General features: G+C 39.7%; 1 protein-coding gene across 1 annotated transcript in view; it reads right to left on the bottom strand.

Moving 5' to 3' along the window:
- spred1 (sprouty related EVH1 domain containing 1) overlaps window positions 1–21,900 on the bottom strand; it is a 28,566-nt gene extending 6,666 nt beyond the window's left edge. The window contains exons 1-4 of the mRNA XM_017476572.3: window positions 21,203–21,900; window positions 6,841–7,021; window positions 4,820–4,988; window positions 2,999–3,045 (exon numbers count right to left, since the gene is read on the bottom strand). Of these exons, the coding sequence (XP_017332061.1) occupies window positions 2,999–3,045; window positions 4,820–4,988; window positions 6,841–7,021; window positions 21,203–21,234 (429 nt within the window). The 5' untranslated portion in view covers window positions 21,235–21,900. The remainder of the gene's footprint in view (window positions 1–2,998; window positions 3,046–4,819; window positions 4,989–6,840; window positions 7,022–21,202) is intronic.
- Between the last annotated feature and the right edge of the window lie 1,380 nt (window positions 21,901–23,280).

Here is a 23,280-nt window from a genome sequence, read left to right as displayed (position 1 = left end):
TGGCAGCGCACCAGCAGGAGTAGAACGCACATTCGCTTGCTCTCTCTCCCTTTCTTTTTCCTCCGCTTTGCAGAATTGCTCTCTATTCATGGCATGTGTGCACAGGTCTGCTTATCAAATACAAAGTCACACGTAATAGCTCTTTTTCACATGCTCTCAAGGACTTGCAACAGTTTGAAGGTTTTTACACTGAACTTTTGTCTTTAGGATCAAACCACTTGAAGGAAAAGATTAAAAGCTGATGCAGAGCGATCACGCTATTTACGTTATGTACCCAAGAAATCTCAAATGTGCCGCTCTACAAAAATATACTTAACAACATTGCCAATTAACATAAAAGACAACTTTTATGGATGGGAAAGTCTGCTTAATGCCAGATTTGGCAAGACTTGTTCTCCTTTTCCGAGTTTACTGCCTCCCCACAAGATGATTTTCCTGTACACAACTTCCTTACTTAGGGAGGGAGAGGAGACGGCAAACAAATTCTTGGCTCAAACTAAGATGGCTGCAATCACACCAGGAAAGCACACACTCGGCTCCCAGAGGCCAAATCTTCAGGCATTTCTATCTATTCAAGACAAGGGAGCAATTCATCTTATCTGTGCACTCTTTTTTTTCTGAAAGAGCACACCAAGAGTTTGCATTTATTTATCCTAATTCTTCTAAGCACCCACAAGACCGAGAAGTCTGCAGTTAATGGACAGATCATGATTTGTAACTTGGAGGCAAAAAAAAAAAAAATACAGCTAATAAGCCTCAAGAATGGCTTAAAAAGTAGAGGTGCACCGATGTATAAAGGCTATGGGCTTTTCACGCTATGGGCTATCGGCTGATAGTTCATAAACATCCGATGATCAGGGCCGATTATATCCTGTTAATCAAAAGAGGGCGGGAAAACACATAGATCACGTGCTGTGTGTAAAGATGTCTCGTGTGGAATGATGACAAAACTGCAGTTTGTAATCTCTGTAAGCTCTGCACTGCTAAAATTTTACACCGGAAGTGAGCAGAAGTGAAGTGGGAGTTTCGGCGTAGAGTCTATTTATTTATTTATTTTTTGCTGCTCTGCTCGTGCTGAATTAAAGTGCCAATACACCATTGAAAGATTTAAATGAAGATGAGTTGACAAAAAAGTAGTGTGTGTATGTGTATATATATATATATATATATATATATATATATAGAGCACAGAAAAATATATTTGTAGAGTAGAATATTTCATATCCAGTTAATGTTAATATATAATAAAGTTTATATTGTATATTACCAGCTTGAGGTCAATGATGACGTAGAAATGCTTTTGTTTGTGGTGAGTGAATGTGAAGCCTAACAGGAGGGTTTCAGTCAGTGTTAATATGAATTAATAATATTCAATAAATTAAGAAATCTTACTTTAATCTTTATTTAGTTAATGTGTTAATATTCATTAGAGTAATGTGTTTTCTGCTTATGAGACCAGTTACTGTAAAACAACTTGTTGAAATGGAGAGAATAAAGTTTTTATTTGCATTTCCTTCAGAATTGTTGAATTAATTATAATTAATTTAAAAGAAGGCATAAAAGGCAGAACTATCGGTGTCGGCCGATATCACTCTGAATAATCGGTTATCGGTATCGGCTGAGAAATTTAGTATCGGTGCATGTCTACTTAAAAGCATTTCTCATTTTCAGGAATACCACATAACATCCCTTGAGTCAGAAGCCCATTTTGCTAGTCACAGTGGATCGGTGCAGGATGGTGCTTTGGCGAATGTGTAATTGTTTTGTCCGCGCCGTTCTGGAGGCTGAGGCGTGTGAATGACTAAGTGTTGTGCTGCGTCCTGGCTCTGTAACCCCAGCGCTGTGCTGGTGAATCACCATGGCTACATCCTCAGTGGCTCCCCGCATCCCTCCTCCACTCTCTTGCCGCCTAGCAACAGCAGCGCCATTGGAGCTGACGCATCACTGATCCCAGGTAATCTCCACAGCCCTTTTCTCTATGAATGAAGTCAAATTCCAGCATGGTTGAGGACTAGGACACTAAAAAAAAGACCATAATCTGCCTTAACATATTATCTCTGCTTGAATATGTTTAAACACTGTAGCAAGGTGATAAAGCTACACGTTGACAGAGTTCAGGATTTAGAACTTTGTGGTTAAAAAAAAGCAAAAAAACAAACTGATTTCTATCCAAAATGAGGAAATATCATGGCAGAAGATCAGTCCTCTCCTCGCTGGTAAGAGAACTATTTTTCTACAAAAAATAATAATATATCAATTTATGATTTTATGAAGTATACTTTGACATAAAAGACAGTCACACCTCTCCGGAAGTGCAAAATTAGGAATACTTAGGAAGAAATATATGGGGAAAATAGTAATAAATGTGTCATAAAAGAGAAAGAATTGTACTATTAAAAGTATTCTCCTATTCCCACATTGCATCGTATTTGTGATAGTTGTGATAACTATGAAATGTGCAGAACCTGAAAGCTGAAGAAAAAAAAATCCAGATCAGATCTTTAAAAAAAAAAAAAACTGTTCTAAAATGAATACATCCACATGGCAGACTTCTGGACTCCTCCAAAAAGCAGTTATATGAAGTCGAAAAGCTGTTCCATGCAGTCACTTTTTGGAACCGAGTGCAGATACGACAGAACAAAAACTTTTTGTTTTCTTCAACACATTGTACTGACCCATATCTATGTAGCCCATAAGGAGCAATGCACTTGAGACAGAAGATTAGGCCTGTCCAAGGGGAAAATTTCATCACCACCCGTTTGCGAAAATGAGTCACGATATCTGTTGACTGCTACACGCTTCTGCTATACCAGGTGCCGATATCATTTCACACAACATTTGGTAATGGAGGCTGGAGTGTTCTTTGATTTTTTTTTTTTCAGATACCGACCACTCAAAATGGGTGCCAAATGACTAAGGGGCATTAGGCAGGCATGTTCACCACATCTCGGTCTGCTAAGCCTTGGCCACTTCGCATTAAACCTTGTGGTTGACTCACCTGTAATCCATCTTCAGGAACCTCTGAGTCACTGTACACCGGACAGCCTGGAAAGTGAAAAGAGAATAAATGAGTGAGATGCTTGTGGACAGAGCAGTACTGGGAACATATATTCTGCAATTCTGAACGTATAGGGTAAATGTGAGTTGTACTATTGTAAATTCATCAATGAATGCACTTTACTGATCCACAAGTGGACATTTGCGTAAGAAGGTGTTTGGAATATGGATTATCAAACTGATATCTAAAATCAGTCTGCAAACAGGAAAAAGACGGTATGAAATTCAGGGGAAAAGACTTTTCCAAGTATTAGTTAGTACGAACTAATATCTCCCACCATATCTACACAGAATCACCCTAAATCTTGTGATTTTGTGATTATCCGACGAATTATAGGTATCATGACCTGCCTAGGTCTGCACCAGCACGGCGAGATCTAGAGGAGAAAACCATGAGGGCAAGTGAAGGAAAGACAGAGAGGTGGCGCGCAGCTTGGATGGGAACGGCTTTGAGTTTCCTGCAGCACGACTCTGCCGGTGCCAGGCCACTGTGCTGGATGAGCCATGTGCCTGGTTGCTATAGCAACAGCGCCCTGCAAAGCTGCCACGCTGCAGTGCGGGCAGTGGAGCAATGCAACAGGAATACAGAGGAACCTGAGCGAGGCATTACACAACACAACCGGGCCTGAAATACATGAGAGCAGCCCACCCCATCTGCTGAGTGTGCTCCGAACCGCAGCCTCCAGAATATTCCACCAGAACCAAAGAACAGCTCAGACATTACGAGAACTAGAGACAGACTGGACTAACGCTTACGTTAGTTCAGTGTGGTCTGCCAAAATAGAGGGGATTCTTTAGTATAGCCTACATTAGCCATTTTCTGCCAAAAACCCAAGTCCGGTGAATATAAACAGGATAGAAGTGTGTACAGCAGTGATGTTTACAGGAAAAGAATATTGCTTCTCCCTCCATCATATCCAGTTCAACACTTATTTATATGCTATGTCTAGTGTTTTTACTCATAGCAAGTGTCATTTGGTGCCTAAAAAAAAGCATTATATAAATGAAATTAATTATTCATACTGCTTCCCTGCTAGCTATAACTGCCATCTCTGACATTTGGTAAGGAACACGCTCAGCATCAAAAGCTGCCAGACCAAATCAACCCCTCCTCCAGTCAAACTGGTGCTCCCCTGTCCGCTCCACAGATTCTGTTCATCCCCCAGGTGACCACGCCTTCTTTACCTGCCAGCTACCCTTCCCTTCACGGTTACCTGCTCTTGGCTTACTTATATCTGATTTAAGATAACACTGCACTAATCAGGTTCCCGAAAGTTGCGTCATGCTCTGGAGGCATTTTAAAGTTAATTAGGCAAATTCTGTAATCTAGGGTTCCGATCTGGTCTAGGGTTGGGCAATGATGTCTCCTACCCTGCTGCTGGACTGTGACACACATTCATATAGAACAAGTGTACACACGCGCGCACACACACACACACACACACACACAACTGTTTTATTTGCAGGTAATTGTCTGGGTTGAAGTAAAACAGCTGGAGGGATGAGTCTGGCTAAAATAATAAACAACCTAGCTGATTCCAGAAGGAAGAGAAGAGACATCTCGACATTTCGATCAAATTAAACAGTGGTTCATCATACCTGTTCTCATTTGAGCTCACCGATTCTGAAATCTTATACAACTTGAGAGCATGAGGTGATGAAACAGAAAGTATTTCAGAAAGAGGAAGGACACAATGCCGCATATAAGTCTACACACGTATTAGCTGTTGCCAAGAGATCATAAAGGAGTGAGGAGTCAAACCTTGCTTTATGTCCTCCAGGGCTCGCCGTATCCCTCGGTCAAAAGCTCTGGCATCAGCTGGACTCTGGAAAGTCAGGCCAAACTTCTTGTTGTCGATTCGCCAATGGTGGAAGATAGGGTTGACTTTGTTGTAGACCAGCTCCCTCTTTATGATGCACTCCAGCACAACCTGATCAGAGATAATGTCAGATTTATAAATAAACCAGAGGCAGAACAACTTGTTACATACTGTAAATTACATATAAGGTGTAATATAGTGGATTAATAAGATATAAGCATGCTTTGTAAGTAACAAAGTTTCTAGTGGCTCCAAGCAATTCTCCAAACCAGAGACAGAACACATGCAGTCAAAGTGTGAATGCACAAAAGATTATTAATAATAAGGGCTTTTGAACAGGGTTTAGCCCTTCCCCTGAGCAGATTTAATGAAATGAGAAACACCCATTAGTCTCCAGGGTTTGAGTGCCAGTGGGGGAGTCAGAGAGAGAGAGAGAGAGAGAGAGAGAGAGAGAGAGAGAGAGAGAGAGAGAGAGAGAGAGAGAGAGAGAGAGAGAGAGAGAGAGAGAGAGAGAGAGAGAGAGAGAGAGAGAGAGAGAGAGAGAGTGAGGGGGAGAGAGAGAGAGAGAGAGAGAGAGAGAGACTCTATACAAGAGCAACAGAAAAGACATGAGAAAACAAGCAGTAACATCTGTAACTCAATTCTTTTCTTAGTTCTCCTTCTACAAACCTAAGGAAAAGGTCCATGTTCAAATTTGGCTATGGCAGGACCGGGTCAAGTGTCAAGGTGAGACTGAGTGTAACCGCTGTCAGGTAAAGGTATGCAAAGTGAGCAGAGATGGAAGTATTGCTGTTACAGGAGAAGACGCCATTCAAACAGTGCACTCCAGCAGGCAAAGAATGGCACGAGAAGACAGCAAGGTGAGCAAATGCAGATAAACAAACAGTGGGGGAGGGTCAGCGGAAGAACAGCAGACAGAAAAGGATGAAAGGCAGAAAGAGATGAAAGGAAGAACAGTTAAAACAGAGATATGAATGGAATTCCAGTTGGTGTGTGGAGGACTCGTTTTAGAGCCACCGAACGAGACACTGATATCAGTCTCTTTGCTTGATTGACATGGTGAAAGAAGAGTCAGATGATGATGATGTGAAACACACACACACACACACACACACACACACACACACACACACACACACAAAAATCCCAAAACTGGTACTGCACCCTACATGAATCCCAACCCGCTTTCCCCTACTTTCCGAATGATGGTGTAATTCAGTGGCAGATTAAAGCTTGTCTGAATAGAGAGAGCGCAGAAGCCCATTGGTGGGCTATATTCGGCCTGTGCTGACTCATCAGGACACTCTGTGCCGCATCGCTACACTTGTAGGCAGATTCTCTCCAACATCACAGTTATTGCCATCTCTCTCTCAGTGCCTTTCAGACAAAATGCAGATCAAATCTAAAGCCCCAATCCCCCCACCCCACTCTCCTCCTCACTCAGCTAGAACACGCCAAGCATCTCACTCTCCAAATAACAGGCAGGTCAATTAAAACTGCTTAATAAACAGTATTACTTTGCCACAGAAGATAACCCACTATTTAATAATAATTGGTTTATCTGAGCAATAATTCTGTGTTGATGGCACTGGTATTTGTGGAAAAAAATATTTTGTTTATTGACTACAGGATTAAATCTAGTTGCTCTTACTGATTTTAAAGGCCAAAAGCCTACAATGTGTAGACGAAAAGAGACTTCTCCAATCAACGCTGTGGGAATACACAGCACTCCTACATTTTCTCTCTCTAAACAGCTTGTCTCTATTACTGATGACATCAGCCGGCGTCATGCGGTGCGCTCCTATTTTGAGCTACCTGCCCTGTGGATGAGTGCTAAGCAGCCACTTCCTGTGAGCGCTGAGCATGATGATCTCATCTCCCAGCCCGTTTTCAGGAGGATGTGCGTCACTCAGACATACAAGTCCATGAAGGGCCAGGCTGGGTTCCAAGAGCGGATGCTTACCAACTTGTCTTTGAGTCGCTCCCCCTGGATGAGATAATCCACGCCGCTGGGGCTGTCAGAGTCCGGCCGGCTAACTTTGTGGACCGACACGCAGCTGAGGCCTCCGCCTCCCAGAGGTAGCCATCCGCCGCTGGAGTCATCGCGAGTCATGACCACTGCTCTCACACGCGCATAACTGTCACTGCAAAGGCAAACACATAATTAGTGAAACCTTCAGACTGCGCTGGAATCAAGATGGAGAACAAAATGGCTGTTCGATGCATGCACTATGTTTGTAATCATGATAATCACTGTTTCTGTTTTTGAATACACTTTATGACTAAAAAGAGGGAGACGGTTAAATGTTTACGTGTGTTCAGTGAAAACCTGGTAAATTATCCACAGATCAACTGTTTTTTTTTTTCTTCCTTTCTTCAGCTTTCACCTAACACGTGTGGGAAGCAGTTGTTCTCTCTCTCTCTCTCTCTCTCTCTCTCGTCTATTGCTCCTTCGATTAGATAATAACGATGCGAGTCCGGAAATGACAAAGGTCACCGTTTGACAAACGCAGCTCTTTATGGATCCTAGTAATAGATTAAAAGACGTCTTTTTTTAAATATTTTTTTTAATAGCTCTGTAACATTTATACTTTCTCCAGTTAAAGTAAGTTCTCTGGTGGGGCATACAAATGATTTGAAAACAAATCGTAAAATCTGTCTTTTTCTCATTTTGGACGCTACATTTGCCACTTCTCCTTTCCTGGTAACAGAATCCATGCTTTAACCACTGAATGATGATCAGCATTTTGAGAAACCTGACCAGAGTACAAAATACAGAAGGTCATACACATCATCAGTATAAAATATACCCACAGCACCAAATCCTGATCAGAACTAGTACGTTACTAATGTCAAGTGAATTTGCAGTATGCTGAATGTATGCCTGTTTTCTGCTTAACAAGCTAGTTGGTATAATCCTCCACACACAAGCAGTGGTTCACCGTTAAACATATTAAAGTCAAAGAGGTTATTATTTATCAGGATCAATTCCTTAAAAAAGAGAGGTTAAATAAAGATAAAGCTATACACACACACACATACACATACACACACACACTGATATTGGAAATTTCTTTTCTAAAGCGAGTCAGTAGACGAATAACAGCTGTGGTAAAAGACGGAAAAGGGGGGAAAGCTCTAGACGAGGAAGAAATGGTAGTTTCAGCATCAAGCATGGCTTTCATTTGAAACATTTCCACTCGGACAACGCTTTATTTGCACAGGTACAGAGATGACTATGACCTACAATGATTCAGAAGTGTATTTGTATTTGAAAAATCCTACTACAGTGTTTTTAAAAGCACTTGAAGGAAAAGAAGTCAAGCGTGATCAAACACAAAGAGCAGAAAAAAAGGACTGACTTAACCTAATGAGACACACTTCCTTTCAAATCCGCCCAGCCTCACCCCACCTATCTCATGAGAGCAATCTCTTTGCATTGCACCACGCACACACACACACACACACGCACACACACACACACACACAAAATCTGAATCATTTGCACACAATGATCAACACACAGACAAAAGGTTGGCTTTTTTCCCCTCTGTATTGAGAGGGCAGAGTTCAGGCGGAAGAGGATCAGCCAAGACACAAATTCCCAAAGATTCCAAGTTCGTCTGCTGGAAGAATGACTACATTTCCGAGAAAAAAGGAAGCGACTATTATGAACTGGAATATGGGTTTCTGAGAAGTCTGAAAATATTTTACACCCTTGTTCAAGGTCCAGATCCTTAAAATGTCCATAGAGATCATTCAAATATGTTTATGCGTAATATGTTTCAAACCCTCAAACTATATTAATGTAGATTGTTTTAAGAAGACTTCCTTTAAAAAAAAAAAAAAAAAAAAAAAAAAAAAAAAAAAAAAGCCAAAACAGCAGTATGAAAAAAACCCCAAAACAATGAGTGTAGTTCATCATAACATTAAAATAAAGAATACATGCTCTGAAAAGAGACTTTTGGTTACAGAGTAACTTTACAGGTCACGCACTACCCTGTTTTGTCTTGCCCTAAGAAGATATTTTTCACATTCTGAGAGTTTCAACTTCCCTAAAGAGCACATGTGAAATGCAGTTGAAAAAGGGAGACTACAGACTCAGCAAGAAGTGGCACAAGCCTTCTATAAAAACATTCATAAAGGAAATATGCTGGAGGTTTCATGTGTTCTATCTGCCATTTTTTGGCCATTGATTGTGTTTGAAAGAGACTGATCAAAACACGGCGTGTTTCTGCGACTGCTACCTTTAATCAGCTCGAACACTCAACTTGGCGAGGTACATGTTCATCTTTAACACCTAGAACTTACAGGGCAAAAGAAATCACACCACCACTGTGTGGGCGGCTTGTGTGACGCACTCAGGCATTGGTGTACGTGTTCCCCACCACGTGAGTGAGAAAGAAATGACTTCTGTATTCTTTATACAGCAAATTAAACAAGGAAAACAAATGCTGTAACGGTTTTTGGTTTACCTAGATGCAGAGAGCACTCGGTCTCAGGATTTACAATCATGTGCAAAATCTCCCAGCGTGTGAAGCACTGCTTGAGTGCATGTGTGTGAGGCCTGACCCGGGAGGTAGGGGGATCCAGGGCCAGCCGTTTCCTGGCCCGATTTAAAGAGGAGGAGGTGGTGGAGGAGGAGAGCAGTAGGATGTGGCCTGAGCCCTGGGCTCCTGCCAAGTCAACCCCAGCCTCTCCCCCTCCCACTCCACATCGCACAATGGCTGCTTCTCTGCTGAAATTTCACGTTATTGGATACCAGGCCTGGATTTTTGTGCTCGCACAATGTCCAGGCAGTGGAGCATGCTGCAGGAGAGACACGCTCTGCAAGCTAAAGCTGGAAAAGCTCCTCTTTTCATTAGCATCAGAAAGGGGAAAAAAAATGTCACCCCTCTTTCCTGCACCAAACCAAAGAAGGCCTGTTCAGCTCCGCTGGCCTATTTCCTTTATGGAAAAAAGGGGAGAATAAGAAAACGCATTGAATAAATCACCGTGAGAGTAAATAAAAGGTATTTTCAAACTCATCGCCAACACTTGTGAACTTGATTTCCGAAGAACAAACTTAACGACAGCACATTTGATTCAAAGGCATCTTAGTAAACTTACACTGCACTTTAGACTGTGCCTGTTGAGACGCTAATCAAAGATTTCATCTTTGAAATGACAGGACTGGAAGTGTATAAGCTATCACTAAAGCGATGTTACTGAAGGTGAGGATTAGGAAGTTTCTCACTGGGTCTATTTAAACAGACATTGCTGGAAACAAACAAAAAACTTTACAGAAAGGTTCCAAGAAGAACCCTTTTAGAAAGCTAGAACCGTTAACCATCAGAAAAACCCTTGAGGTACCATTTTCTTCCATTTTGTAGGGAACACATACACCAGGGCATCGGAGCATAAACTGCTGGTGTCACACAAGCTCCCAGCGGTGGTGTGGCTGTGCTCTGTAAGTTCTAGGTGTTTAAAGATGAACATGTACCTCGAGCTGTGCTTTAGAGCTGGTTAAGGTGAAACCCGTGCATATGCACACTGTGGTCTGACTGACTGGTTTCAAATGCAAAAACGGCAGTGTTGGTTTTTTTTCTTCATGGTTTCTCAACAAGCACTAATTTCCCGCAATTCTCCAAGCTCAGGGACTTTCACAGAGAATTTGTGCTGCTTCTTGTTGAACCTGTAGCCTCTATTTGTGAACTACATTACATGTGTGGTTTAGGGAAGTTTCCGAAAAATAGAAGAAAAATGTCTTCTTAGTATACGATTGGATATACAGCATATTCATCACATAAGACTACGCAGGGTCATGTGACCCACAACCACAAAAAGATTCATAAACCATTTTACTAGTGAGGAATCAGACTGGACCGTGACGCATAGTCGAGTCATGGAGAACATCCGGCCTGCCTATAAATGCTGGTTTATTCTTCTGTGTTGAAGTGCATCTGCATATTTGTGTTGTGACACAGTGAGAGGCATGGTTTGTGTGTAAGTGTGGTAAACAGAGGTGCACTAATGGGCTGATGTGCAGCCCTCCAAAATCCTAAAACAGTGGATAGTGCATCAACAAGCCTTCAGCTGAACACCGATTGGTTCAGATGGGAAGTGTGTAACACTGTCTGGGTTTTATGAAGGGTTTCGACGTAACGTTGGCAATATAATTCTTTAATCTGACTGGTAACCTGCCTCGAATGTAATGCTATAATGAGCGCAAAGCATCTGAAAAGTTCTTATGTGCAGTGAGATAAGAGTGAGAGAAGGGTCAGGTTTCTGCAGGCATGAAAAGTATGCTTGCACAACTTCATTATAGTTAAAGTTATGTAACTATATTGTAACTATATAAAACTAAAAAGTGTTTCACGTCAGGTTAATTAGCTAGCTAAAGTGCTATGGTAGGCAACATGAAAGTTTGCCGAGTTCATGAGTAAAAGAAATAAACTGAGCATTTTAAAGGCATTATGCAGTCCATATTTATTAAATACTTCCTGTAAATATGCGGAATTCAAACTTCTCTTTAACACGCAAGTAGTAAACTTCAACATCAACACATCCACTACTTTGCTTCTTCTACACTCATTCTCCCTAGTGGACACATTCACGCCGTGTGTACATATGAATGCAAGCACCCGTGCCATGAGCCCTCACATGTTCACAAATACACGGGCGAAGAAGTATAAATAAGGCACAAGTCATGAGTTGCTATCCAGTGGAATTTGTTTATTATCCAGCATGATCATATTTCTTCTGCAGACCCTGTCCTTTACTCTAACGATCATGTTAATGCATTATTCAAAACAACTTCTTAATGCCAACAAAAATAAATGCAATACATCGAAATGAAGTTGTAGTAATTGTACATGCAGTAAGATTTTTAACGCACCTGAACATATACCACTACATTTAGCTTTGAATGAAACAAATGTCATATAACTGCATCTTCGTTGTGAACTGTGTCTTATTTTACTTCTAATAAGCTAAGAATAACTTGTTAATCAAATGACCGGAAGTAGTAATGTTTAAAAAAAAAAGTGCTAGCAATTTTTGAGCATTGCTGCTTTAAGCTTGGCCAATACTTAACTTACTAACTATGGTTTAACATACCCAAATAATAATAATAAAAAAAGAATCTTACTAAAAGGTTCAAGTAGATTTTTTTTGGATTGTAAATTGGACTGTATCAGTTTAATGTTTGTGTATGTATGGTTTTATAATATACCCAAAGATTAAGTTAGGCAAACACAAGCAAACTTTTGTTCTTTTGTCCATGATCCTTTTCAGCAAAGAAACGACCTTAAATCTTTTCTTACCCGTCATCTTTATATACACACACTCCAATCAGCCATAACATTAAAACCATCTGCCTAATACTGTGTAGGTCCCTCTTGTGCCGCCAAAACAGCTCTGACCTGTCGAGGCATGGACTCCATGAGACCTCTGAAGGTGTGCTGTGGTATCTGGCACCAAGATGTTAACAACAGGTCTGTAAGTGGCGAGGTGGGGCCTCAGTGGATTGGACTTGTTTGTCCAGCACATCCCACAGATACTCAATCGGATTGAGATCTGGGGAATGTGGAGGCCAAGTCAACACCTTGAACTCTTTCATGTTCCTTCAATGTTCCTCCATGTTCCTCAAACTATTCGTGAACCATTTTTGCAGTGTAGCGGAGCACACTATCTTGCTGAAAGAGGCCACTGACATTAGGGAATACCTTTGCCATGAAGGGGTGAACTTGGTCTGCAACAATGATTAGGTAGGTGGTATGTAACAGATTAACATCCACATGAATGCCAGGACACAAGATTTCCCAGCAGAACATTGCCCAGAGCATCACACTTCCTCCACTAGCTTGCCTTCTTCCCGTAGTGCATCCTGGTGCCATCTTTTCCCATGTTAGCAACACACAGGCACCCGGCCGTCCACATGATGTAAAAGAAAACATGATTCATCAGACCAGGCCACCTTCGTCCATTGCTCCATGGTCCAGTTCTGATGCTCATGTGCCCATATACATACACACGCTTTGTAAAAATTTCACTTAAGCTGATTTTATGTATTTAAAATGTTATACGTTTCTCAATCATGATTATTTCATTAAATATCAAAAAAAAAATTCTATGATTTTGTGGCACATTTCAACATCGGATGTCTTGTGAAATCTGTATATGAAAAGTGCAAAGTAAACAAAGAAAAAGCCCACATATTTCCTAATGAGCAGTAACCAGACCATAAATCATCCATGAAAATCATTTTATTCTTCAGTAATGCTCCTGAAATAAAAACCCTTCTCTTTATTCTCCTGTGGTGCAGGTCTTAAATTTTGAGAAAAGAAACTATAGAAATTAAGACCCTATAGTCCCATCTGTATTAAATTAGTATTAAATATATGATAAAATACATTATTCATCTTGGCCCATTGAACCTTACTACACGTTACCTAACTAGCTAATTTAGACCTATGATGCAGCTTAAATGCATTAAAAAGTTGAAATGAGTACAAGTTTAAGATGGCTACATGAATTACAACAAGGCTTTCCACATGAAGCTATAACAAACAGCAAAACAACTGCCAAAAGGATAGTATACCCAGGGGGTCCGCCAGATTTGGCGCCATCGATTTTCTGCCTCACTCTGATACGATCCCATATTTTGGGAACACAATCCCGACAACAATGCTTTAGTGCCCAAGCGCTGTGGTATCGCAATAAATCAAGGCCCAGGGTTTGTGTATCGAAAGCAGAAACTTCTTCTCAACATCAATCAAGCCACATATTGAGATGATCTTAATTTAACCGCAAACATTTTGAAAATTAAAACCTTGCACTACATTTACAGAAAAAGCAGAACCGCAAGTTTGGACTGCAGCAGCGTGGCTGTGAGCTTTGATGTTCAAGTGCTCTCCAGGGATGCAGCTCTAATCGACAGAGTAAATGCAATGAGGAACCAGGTTCTTCCACCATCATACACATGAGATGAAACTTCCCTCAAAATCCCTCTTACTCAGTTTGTGGATTTAATTAGCATGACTCAGCAAACGCCAAACTTTTCCTATTGCATTTTCTCTGTTACTAATGTTAATCATTTATAAGCTCCTGTATCATCACATCATGCTTGTATTAGCTCTACTGTGAATCTACAGTTAGATCTTCCAAAACCACAAGCCAGGGTTGAGATATATATATATATATATATATATATATATATATATATATATATATATATATATATATATAAAATCAATCTGTATGGTACAAAAATATCTGCATCTGTATTTACATTTAAACTCAAAGTGGTCATGGCCTAACCCAGGAGGTTTTTTTTTTTTTTTTTTTTTAATGAATCATACCACTATGTCCACTGGAAAACACTTGAATAAACCACAGAGGTAGAAATGCCAGCAACATCATTGTGGTCTGTGAATTCAGGCTCTGACAGTTCCTTTACTTTAGTTATATCACTCATGAGTTCATAATCGGTCTCAACTAGAGATGTGCACTGCAACTTTTTTTTTTTTTAACCTCCTAGTGATATTTTCTAACAAACTGAGTTGGTTCTATTTCTCAAAATATAAACAAACTAGTAGCCCAATTTAAACCACTGCTACCCTGATCAGGCAGTTACTAAGGCTGAATGAAGGCACAATGTAAATCCATAGCACAACACTGTATGTTCATGATCCTTGTTTGTCCTGCAAGTTTCATATCTGACTACTTCTGATTGTGTGACTTTTTGTCCGGCAAGCTTCGTATTTGACCTCTCCCACTCACGTGAGCTTTTTTTTTTTTTTTTTTGCAGCTTCCTACAGGATCACACTCTTGTCGCACATCTCTAGTCTCAACCAAATACCCTGTGAATGTTTCTGGAAAGCTTTCTAAGGAAAAGAAAATAATAAATAATAAACTGTGTTTAGAACACATTATTGCTTCATTCAGAATAATGCATTCATATTCGGTTACATTCCTAATAGGACACTATATTCAATAAGCAGACAGATTTTGTACATGCGACTACATACCAGAGGTGCCTTGAGTAAAGAGCATAGCCTCGGTTGATTAATTATATGCTGGGCAATTAAATGCTCATGGAATAACTTGGCAGTGATGCACAATTCATGATCTTCCAACAAACGCAAGACTAACACTGTTACATGCAACACGCTGAAGTACACTTATGCAGGCTGGACTGGCAGCAAGCTCTCTCACTGGCACTGATCTCATGACATTTTATGAGTCCAAGATGAATGATGATGCTAATGATATACAGGATGATTAATTACAGGACAGCTGTATCTACGCATTTCCCACTGAGCTTCTTTGAACATCTAGTGAGCACATCATAATGTAGTTTGTTCTACATAAAATATACACATTATTATGAGTGTAAGGGTAAAATGTGAAATAACTCCACTTATTGTTGTTTGATAGAATAACGCCAACTACGTACATGTGAGCAAACACTTCAAGGCACTATACACCCAGGCAGGCGCACAGATTTACCCTCCTTATTTTCAAAGAGTTTGGGGAGCTGATGAACAGCACAAGGCTTTAGATTTACATCTGTAGCCCGTTATGCCTGTGGCCTCCTAGACAAGAACACAGGCTTAGCGCAGCTGCAGCCTAATCAAGCTCAACGCGCACACACACACACACACACACACACACACACACACACACACACACACACACACACACACACCCCTCAAGGAATTTACACACAGTTCAGAAAGCTGGAAGACACTATGAGAGACAACAAAACAGGACTTCTTGTATATAAGTAAATATGAAGTGCAATCAATACTCAAGTAGTCACTCAGTTATTTATCCCTTTCATAAAAAGGGGGAAGACAGTGTATGGCTAAATCAAATCAGAACTGAGCCACGTCATTGTACAAAATGATATTACAGGCATGTGACATTCATGCTCGTTGCTTGCTCTGTTCCTTAAATATAAAAAGGAAATGAGAGCAACTTGAGGGAACTGGTTCAGCTCTTACTCAGTATTTGAGTTTGACCATGGAAGCAACCACACTCAAAACTCAGGATTAAACTAACACAAGTCTCACAATAATATTTTTCAGGATTAAAACTAACATATCTGCTTTGATTCTTTATAAACCATAAACGTTCATGTCACTTTAATAAAAGGAGCCACCAGTCACGCAGCATTATCAAGCTTCAGGGAAAATGCTGCTAATCATTCACTTCCTACACAGACATCATGTAGATATGTCAGTCCAAAAACCAACCTTTCTCCCACGGGATTTCTTCTAAACACCACTTCTTTCACCAGCTCCACTTATTTCACTTTATGTGTGTTTGATTTATGTTTAACTATAAAATAGAACTACTAAAAATCATCAAACAGCAGGAAACGTAAGCAAAACTGGATCCTTCCCATTTTAATCCGGCCACACAACTGACAAAACCACCGTCACAGGAAGTACACAAGTTACCATTTTAAACCATGGCATCAACAAAACTGAGCTGTGAAATGTGCCCTGAGGAAAGACTTGTGCGCAGAGACATGCCTCGTCGTCTCGTCTAGATGAGAATGTCACTGAACTTAAAAATTAAACAAAACCGAGCTGAAATGACAGAATTAAATGCAAAGTGACGGAAGCTGGAAGTCTGTTGAGGAGAATCAAAAAACTCTTAACATTATACACTTTCATTATCAGTTCTTTCGCAGATTTCTGGCGCTCTTTCAGAATTTTCAAGTCGACACAAGACCGAGGCAGTGAGGCTTTGAATAGTTAATAGCTTGGCCTAAATAATTAGCCTTATGTACTTTGGCCAAGTCATCATTAAACATGAGAGTCATATTCAGATGACTACGCATCATTTGTAAAAGTGTTCTGGGGGAGGGGGGAGGGGGAGAAAAGCATTATAAGAACATTGTTTTGAATTCATCAGTACTAATCAAATTTCTTTTTGACCCTGAACACCACATTGCTCTTCATAAAGTAAAAAAACAAACAAACAAAAAAATTAAAGAACATAAATGTCTATAAAGCTCAGGCACAATCATTTGGCTATCTGATCTGTGTGTATAAGTTAGGAATGAATCCTTGTTTTTGCTTAGCAGGTTGTCGTCACAATAAGCACATCAATGTTATTTTGACATTTATTTCATATAAATGTATATACTTTTTTACATATATTTATTTTTCAGTCTAAACAAAACAAACTAAGCATAGCCTGTACTAATGCTAGGGGCATGTTAAAAAAACAAAACAAAAAAAACAGCAACGTTTCCGTCACTCATCAGCAATATGAATGAACGGCTGATTTTAGCTTGACCACAGACTGACAACATAAATGTCATGTCATCAGTCATCAGCTTACAGACTCTGTTTATTTAGGTCATACACATTTGTCGTTTCAAAACGTTCAAGGTATCTATTTAAAGTATCTATAAGGAAAACCTTTATAATTTTTTTATAATCCAACAAAATGGTGGTTTCTAAAGCAAACAAAAAATCGTTTTGACAGGAAACTAGAAGTGTGCTATGCTGAATTGGTCACACCACTACAACTGACTAACCTTGGTTTATAAAATTGTTATATGGTACTGTAAATGTAAAAACATATATACACTACATTAATACCAAATAATTTGCAGAGTGCATCAGGGGACAGGTCTGGGTTCAGTTTTTGTGAAACCTTCGTGTATATCTGAACAGAATAATGGGATTGTGCTCACCAAAACGAATATGTATGCAACCTTCAAATTTGGGGTGGGAAACACACACACACACCATAAGACACCATAAAAAAAAACACCATAAAAGGCACCTTCCAAAACAAATGCAGAGGTAATAATGATATTTGTGCCCACAAACAAAACCTAGCCATTCATGTGTGTGCATGTGTAATTTGGTTGATCTGCATGTGGGGCCCTGTGGGATCCCATTTTCACAGAATTTCAATGTAAATTTGCATGGAACAGCAAAGACAGCAGTGTGTCCTGACGAAAAGTTCAGGCTTAGCTAGTAGCTAGTATGTAATTCGATCAGCCAAGGCTGCTAATCAGACATCAAAGTTGTAAACAGGAAGTAATGCATGCGTTTGAACATCGTTAGCTACACTAGCTCAGTGTAAACACACCGTGGATCATTTTTCTTGCGATAGCTAGAACGTAGTTTAGACTCGCCATTAGTATTATAGCACCACATGTTCTTCTTTATTTGTTATCTTCTTTAGGCCAGATGGAAGTGAGTGCAACTGTCACCAATATCAACAAACAAATTTCAACTGTTGCTCCAGATTATTTATTAAATACAGACATATTTGATACATATTTGGTTTGTTCATGGGGCTGTAAGTAGCTATATTTGCTGCTGCAACAATATTTCATTATTGTCCAAGATGTAACTATTACTATGGCAAGTGCTAATTTTGCAGCACTGGTCCAGTCAGAGTTATAGGCAAATGTGACAGCTCTATTTCTTTTCTGTGAGTTTAGAAAGCCTCTAATAATCCCATCAAAGAAACTAATTAGTGTTACCTTCATTTAGGACTGAGCTACAACCTATATCACTTAGATTGCCAGTCACTCAGTAAGGATCATTAAACATCAAAAAATGGCGCTGCCAGGACATGTACAGTGAGTAAGGTTAGTCTGACCTAGAATCAGACTACACAACAGCGTTGCCAAGTAAGCAGCATGCCCCTGTAGCAAAACTGACTTTAAATTCAATCCACACCACACTACTGGTACAACAGCACGTTTGGGTTTTATCAGGAAAACAAATGCCAAGATATACGACAGTGTCAGTGGAACATGAGACATGGGTGTAGTCAAATTTGGGCCAAACATATTTACAATACAGTGCACTTAAAAAAAAAACGTAACAGAAGACGTGGAAAAGTGAATAAACAGCATGTTTATCCTGGTTCTCCATGTGGGTGTAATGGCTTTAATTAGTGTACAAACACTTTGTATGGCACACATTGGATTAAATTATGATTTTAAATTATGAAATGTGAAAAGTGTGTGCCTTGAATCATAAATTAATCTGAAAATAGAAAAAAAAAATCATTTGGAAAAACAATAAAACAAAGCCCACAGGATGCTAGGCATGACACTTTCATTTCTGGATGATAATGGTTGTTGATATGTGACCCGTAGAATACTTTCAAAACAGTGATATGAGTAATAAAACTTGTGTTTTATCATGTTACCTATTCATTTCCTGTTATTTTTTAGCCTTAGGCCTACAGTTTAGATTAGCCTCCTGTGTCAGTAGACTTCATGAAACATCATGGGTCTCCATGCACACACAAACACAGGGCAAATCTTACATGTGTCTCTGATCTATTCACCAACATCTGAATATCAAAATAAAATGTCATTTTAAAACTCACAGGCAGTGCAGGTTATTTTAACTGTTACCTAACAGCTTATTACACAGCTGACTTCAGTAATACGCCCCAAAAGATATGCAAATACATACACAAAACTGCGCCATAATAAAGACAAAAATGCAGGATGTTAAGGTTTTGGAAACTATACTGCATATGTACTCTAGGTTTGGAGTGAAAATTAACACTGCGTCACGGACGAGACACGTCCTAACACATGCAGAACACACAGATGTATCCTCTTGCATTTGTCAACACCACTCAAATTGCACAGGAGTTGGAAAAGAATCATTTTGTTGAGAAGAACGATGAGTGATTTTTTTGCTAAACTGTCCCATCATTTTGTTTATCGTGCTGTCTTTCTCCTGACCACATCGGCAGCATCTGCTAATCCTCAGCATTGCGCCAAAAAAAAAAAAAACCTTCCTCGACCAGGGACAAAAAAGAAAAAAAAAATCTTCAAAAAAAAAAAAAAAAAAAATTTATAATAATTGTGCAAAATGGTGACTTGAATACATAACCATCACAAGATGACCTATACATTATCAGTTGGAAATGAAAGAACAAAAATAAAGTGATTTTAACATTGCATGTGCTTGGACATGAGTAGTTTCAAGGACACAGAGTCTGATGATACATGGATCTGATACATGGGGAAAAAATGGCGAGAGAACATGGGCGCTCCACTGACATGAGGCAGGCAGAGAGAGAGAGAGAGAGAGAGAGAGAGAGAGAGAAAGAGAGAAATCTGCAGTGTGCATGTAGTGCGACCATCAAAACTTGAGCTGAACAGCAAAGGCCATTTGAAATGTACGAGATGTGCCAAGGAAATAATCAGCTCAACAGCATGCTAGCTGTGATCTTTGTGTGAGCCTCCGGTCTTTACAGTAGAGCGGAGTGTGAATGAGCAGCCAGGTAGTTTATGAATGGAGGCGGTCACGTGACCGCAGCGCCTCCCGACCAGCTTTTCCTCACTGACTGTCAACAAGCGAACAGCCCATTAAAAAAAAAACCCACACGGATTATACGTGGAGAAAAAGCGCAAATACTCAAAGAATACCACATCATTTTACACTACATTACAAATCTCTTTATCTGTAGTTTTCATAAACACCGGTTTGAGGGTCAAAAACGGTCATTTTCGCGTTTTTTATGAATGAGGACTGCGATATGCAAATGAGTGTGATTGAGAAAAATATGGCGTCCACAGCCTGTCTGAGCCCGACATTGCGGTAATAATCCCGCACTCTGAATTAAACACCTCACATCGCGCAAATGACTCCTTTTTAAAGTCTTTCCAATTATATATATCTACAAGTACACATTTTCGACCTGTTTCGACATCAGTTCGTGGCCACTTTTACCAACGAAAACAAAAAACGCTCAACAAAATTGACGAATAGCACAAAACAGTGGGCTCCATTTACACCGTCTTCTTTAAACGCGATCATGTTTACATTTTCCCCAGCTGCCATGTAATGCTAATATTTCATCACACAGACCATTACATTGGCACGGCTAACCAATATTATCCTAAATACGATCTTATTTCCTACTGGGTGAAGTGAAATAATTCACTGGCTTTATGAGAAGCTTATAACAAGCACGGTAATGCAAAATATGAGACGGACAGCCTATAATACAGATCTTTAACACACAGACAGTCCTGATGAAATGAAACGGGCCTTCAAAACAACATGGCAAACAAGTATCATAAACTACAAGTGAGAAAACAGATGAGGAAAAATGACCTGTGAAGGGTTTAAACCCACATCACAGTAATCATAGTGAAAATGATCACCTTATAGACTATAAATTAAAACATATCTCCTGTCACTCTGCCGCAGTAGTCTAGACTTAGTACAATATAAAACAGGAGAAAAATAAACAACCCAAGAAGACATGTTTAATCAGTGGAAATAGGTTAGATTTTGAGTAGGTCCAACAAATGTTTAAAGTTAACTCACTCGTTATTTGGATTTGCCGGTTCTTCGCTCATTTTTTCCTCACGGGGATCCAAAGCCTGCAAATAGCATCGACGACGCAGTCAAGGCGGGGAAATAAATCGCAAAAATCACCATTTTGGTTCGCATCGAAACGCAGTTATTCACAAAACAGCGACAGTCCGGTGTGACTGCGGTGCATATTGCTGCTGAGCTCCGCAGCTCCCACCAGCCAATTCAGAAGAAGGACTGGAGCCGCGGCCGCTGATTCGGATCTTCCCAATGAATAAAATCCATCTGCAACCGAGTGATCATCCTCAACGTCCTCAACTGCGATCAGTCACAAATTCCACGAGTGTCTCAAACTTAATAAGTGCACACACAAACACATAAAAACCCCCCACTCTGTTTGGTTGGATTTTGTGACCGGGCAGCTAGCGACCGAGCTACTCCCTCTCTGCAAGTTTGAGCCAACACACTGGGAAAACACAAACCAGCAGCGCCTCACTGTGCAGCTCTCTACAGCATGGACAGACTCGAAAAAAGATCCGACGCAAAGATTAATACACGGATTTGAATCGGACTATTTAAAAAAAAAATACACGCGAAAGAATATGTGGAGAGAGAAAAAAAGAGTGGTGTGGAAGTTCAGAGGATCTGCTTTCTCTGCACGAACTCCATTTTCAACTCGGCCGACGCGCATCGGAAAACTGGGCGGAAGCTTTGGCCGCACCGCGCCTCTGAAATCCTTCCGCCTGAAAGTATGAATAAGACATAATTAACCAAAGAGCAAACTGCTTTCGATTAGCTGGTATCGTTTGTCATTTAAACCGTAAACACACTGTTTGTCAGTGTGGTCGCTGTCATGCGTATTTTGTCGCAGGGGAATGATAGGGTTTCTTTTTGAGAACTTGTTGCAAATAGTCCCCGTTCCCAAAAGAAGTTTAGGCGTGCAGGCAGGCGCGAGGAGGAAACTGCAGAAGGATCTCTTACTTCCATCATGCACGCGCGCATGGCGACTCCACTGCATACTCTTACTTTTAATCCTCCTGGACAGTCTATGGTTACCTTTTAAACTGTTAAGTAAATAGTTCGTCGGTGATAACTCTGGTCATTGCATTTTCGTTTTGGTAGAAAGGCGAATCTTTCTACAGTTTTAAATGCACGTGCAACACTTCCAGTCTTTTTGAATTTGTTAATAAGTTTGGCAACAGTGTCATATGTGATGTGTTTGCCATGTTTCCTGTTAAAGTCAATCTCAACCTTCAAACAGCTTCCTGATCCAGCCATGAGAATGATTTCAATACGTTCTTCTTTTGGCAAAGGCTTAATAAAATGGTTATAGCTTAAAGGCTATCTGAAAATAAAAAAAGAATATATATATATATATATATATATATATATATATATATATATATATATATATATATATATATATATATATATATATATTAACATTAACTAAGTATGAAAAAGTTTGGAAGACACTTAGCTAAAAAGTAATTCCCCTATGTATGGAAACCTTTGGGACACCATGTATGTGATACGTAGCTTACAACTAGCAAGACAATTATGACCAATTATGAAGGTTTGTTTGCAGTTCTTTTCTGTAATAAATCAAGCTGAAATGTTCAGCCTGGTTGTCATAGTGACAGTACCTTATATGAGGTTAGATTGCTTTTTAAAAAAATCTGGTTTAATATGCTACAGTTTAAGCCACAAACCCTAATTTGTGTGTTTGTTAATACTAAGCATGTTATAAGGTACTATTTAGTTATTTGAATGACTATTCAGTTTAATTACTATTTACTATTTAAATTACTATTGAGAAATTTTAGTTTTGTTATTTGAAGAGACATGTAGCCTTATAATATATTTATCTTGGAAAATAAATGTGCAAAATTTTATTATGTTAAAACAGAGAACAGTGCTTTTCTCCGAATTCTGTTTCCCATCATGATCTGAAATGAAGTAGCTCTTGTCTCCTCTTAACAGAACTACAATGATCATCTTTGACATATCTAAACACCATGCTTCTATCCTTAGGACTATTCAGAGTTCAGGAAGTCAGTCTGCTTTCTCATACCACAAATATGGATGTT

This window comes from Ictalurus punctatus, chromosome 9 (assembly GCF_001660625.3).
Source record: "Ictalurus punctatus breed USDA103 chromosome 9, Coco_2.0, whole genome shotgun sequence".
Taxonomy (NCBI): domain Eukaryota; kingdom Metazoa; phylum Chordata; class Actinopteri; order Siluriformes; family Ictaluridae; genus Ictalurus; species Ictalurus punctatus.
Note: the sequence above shows the minus strand (reverse complement) of the source record. Positions and strands in the feature narration are given on the sequence as shown.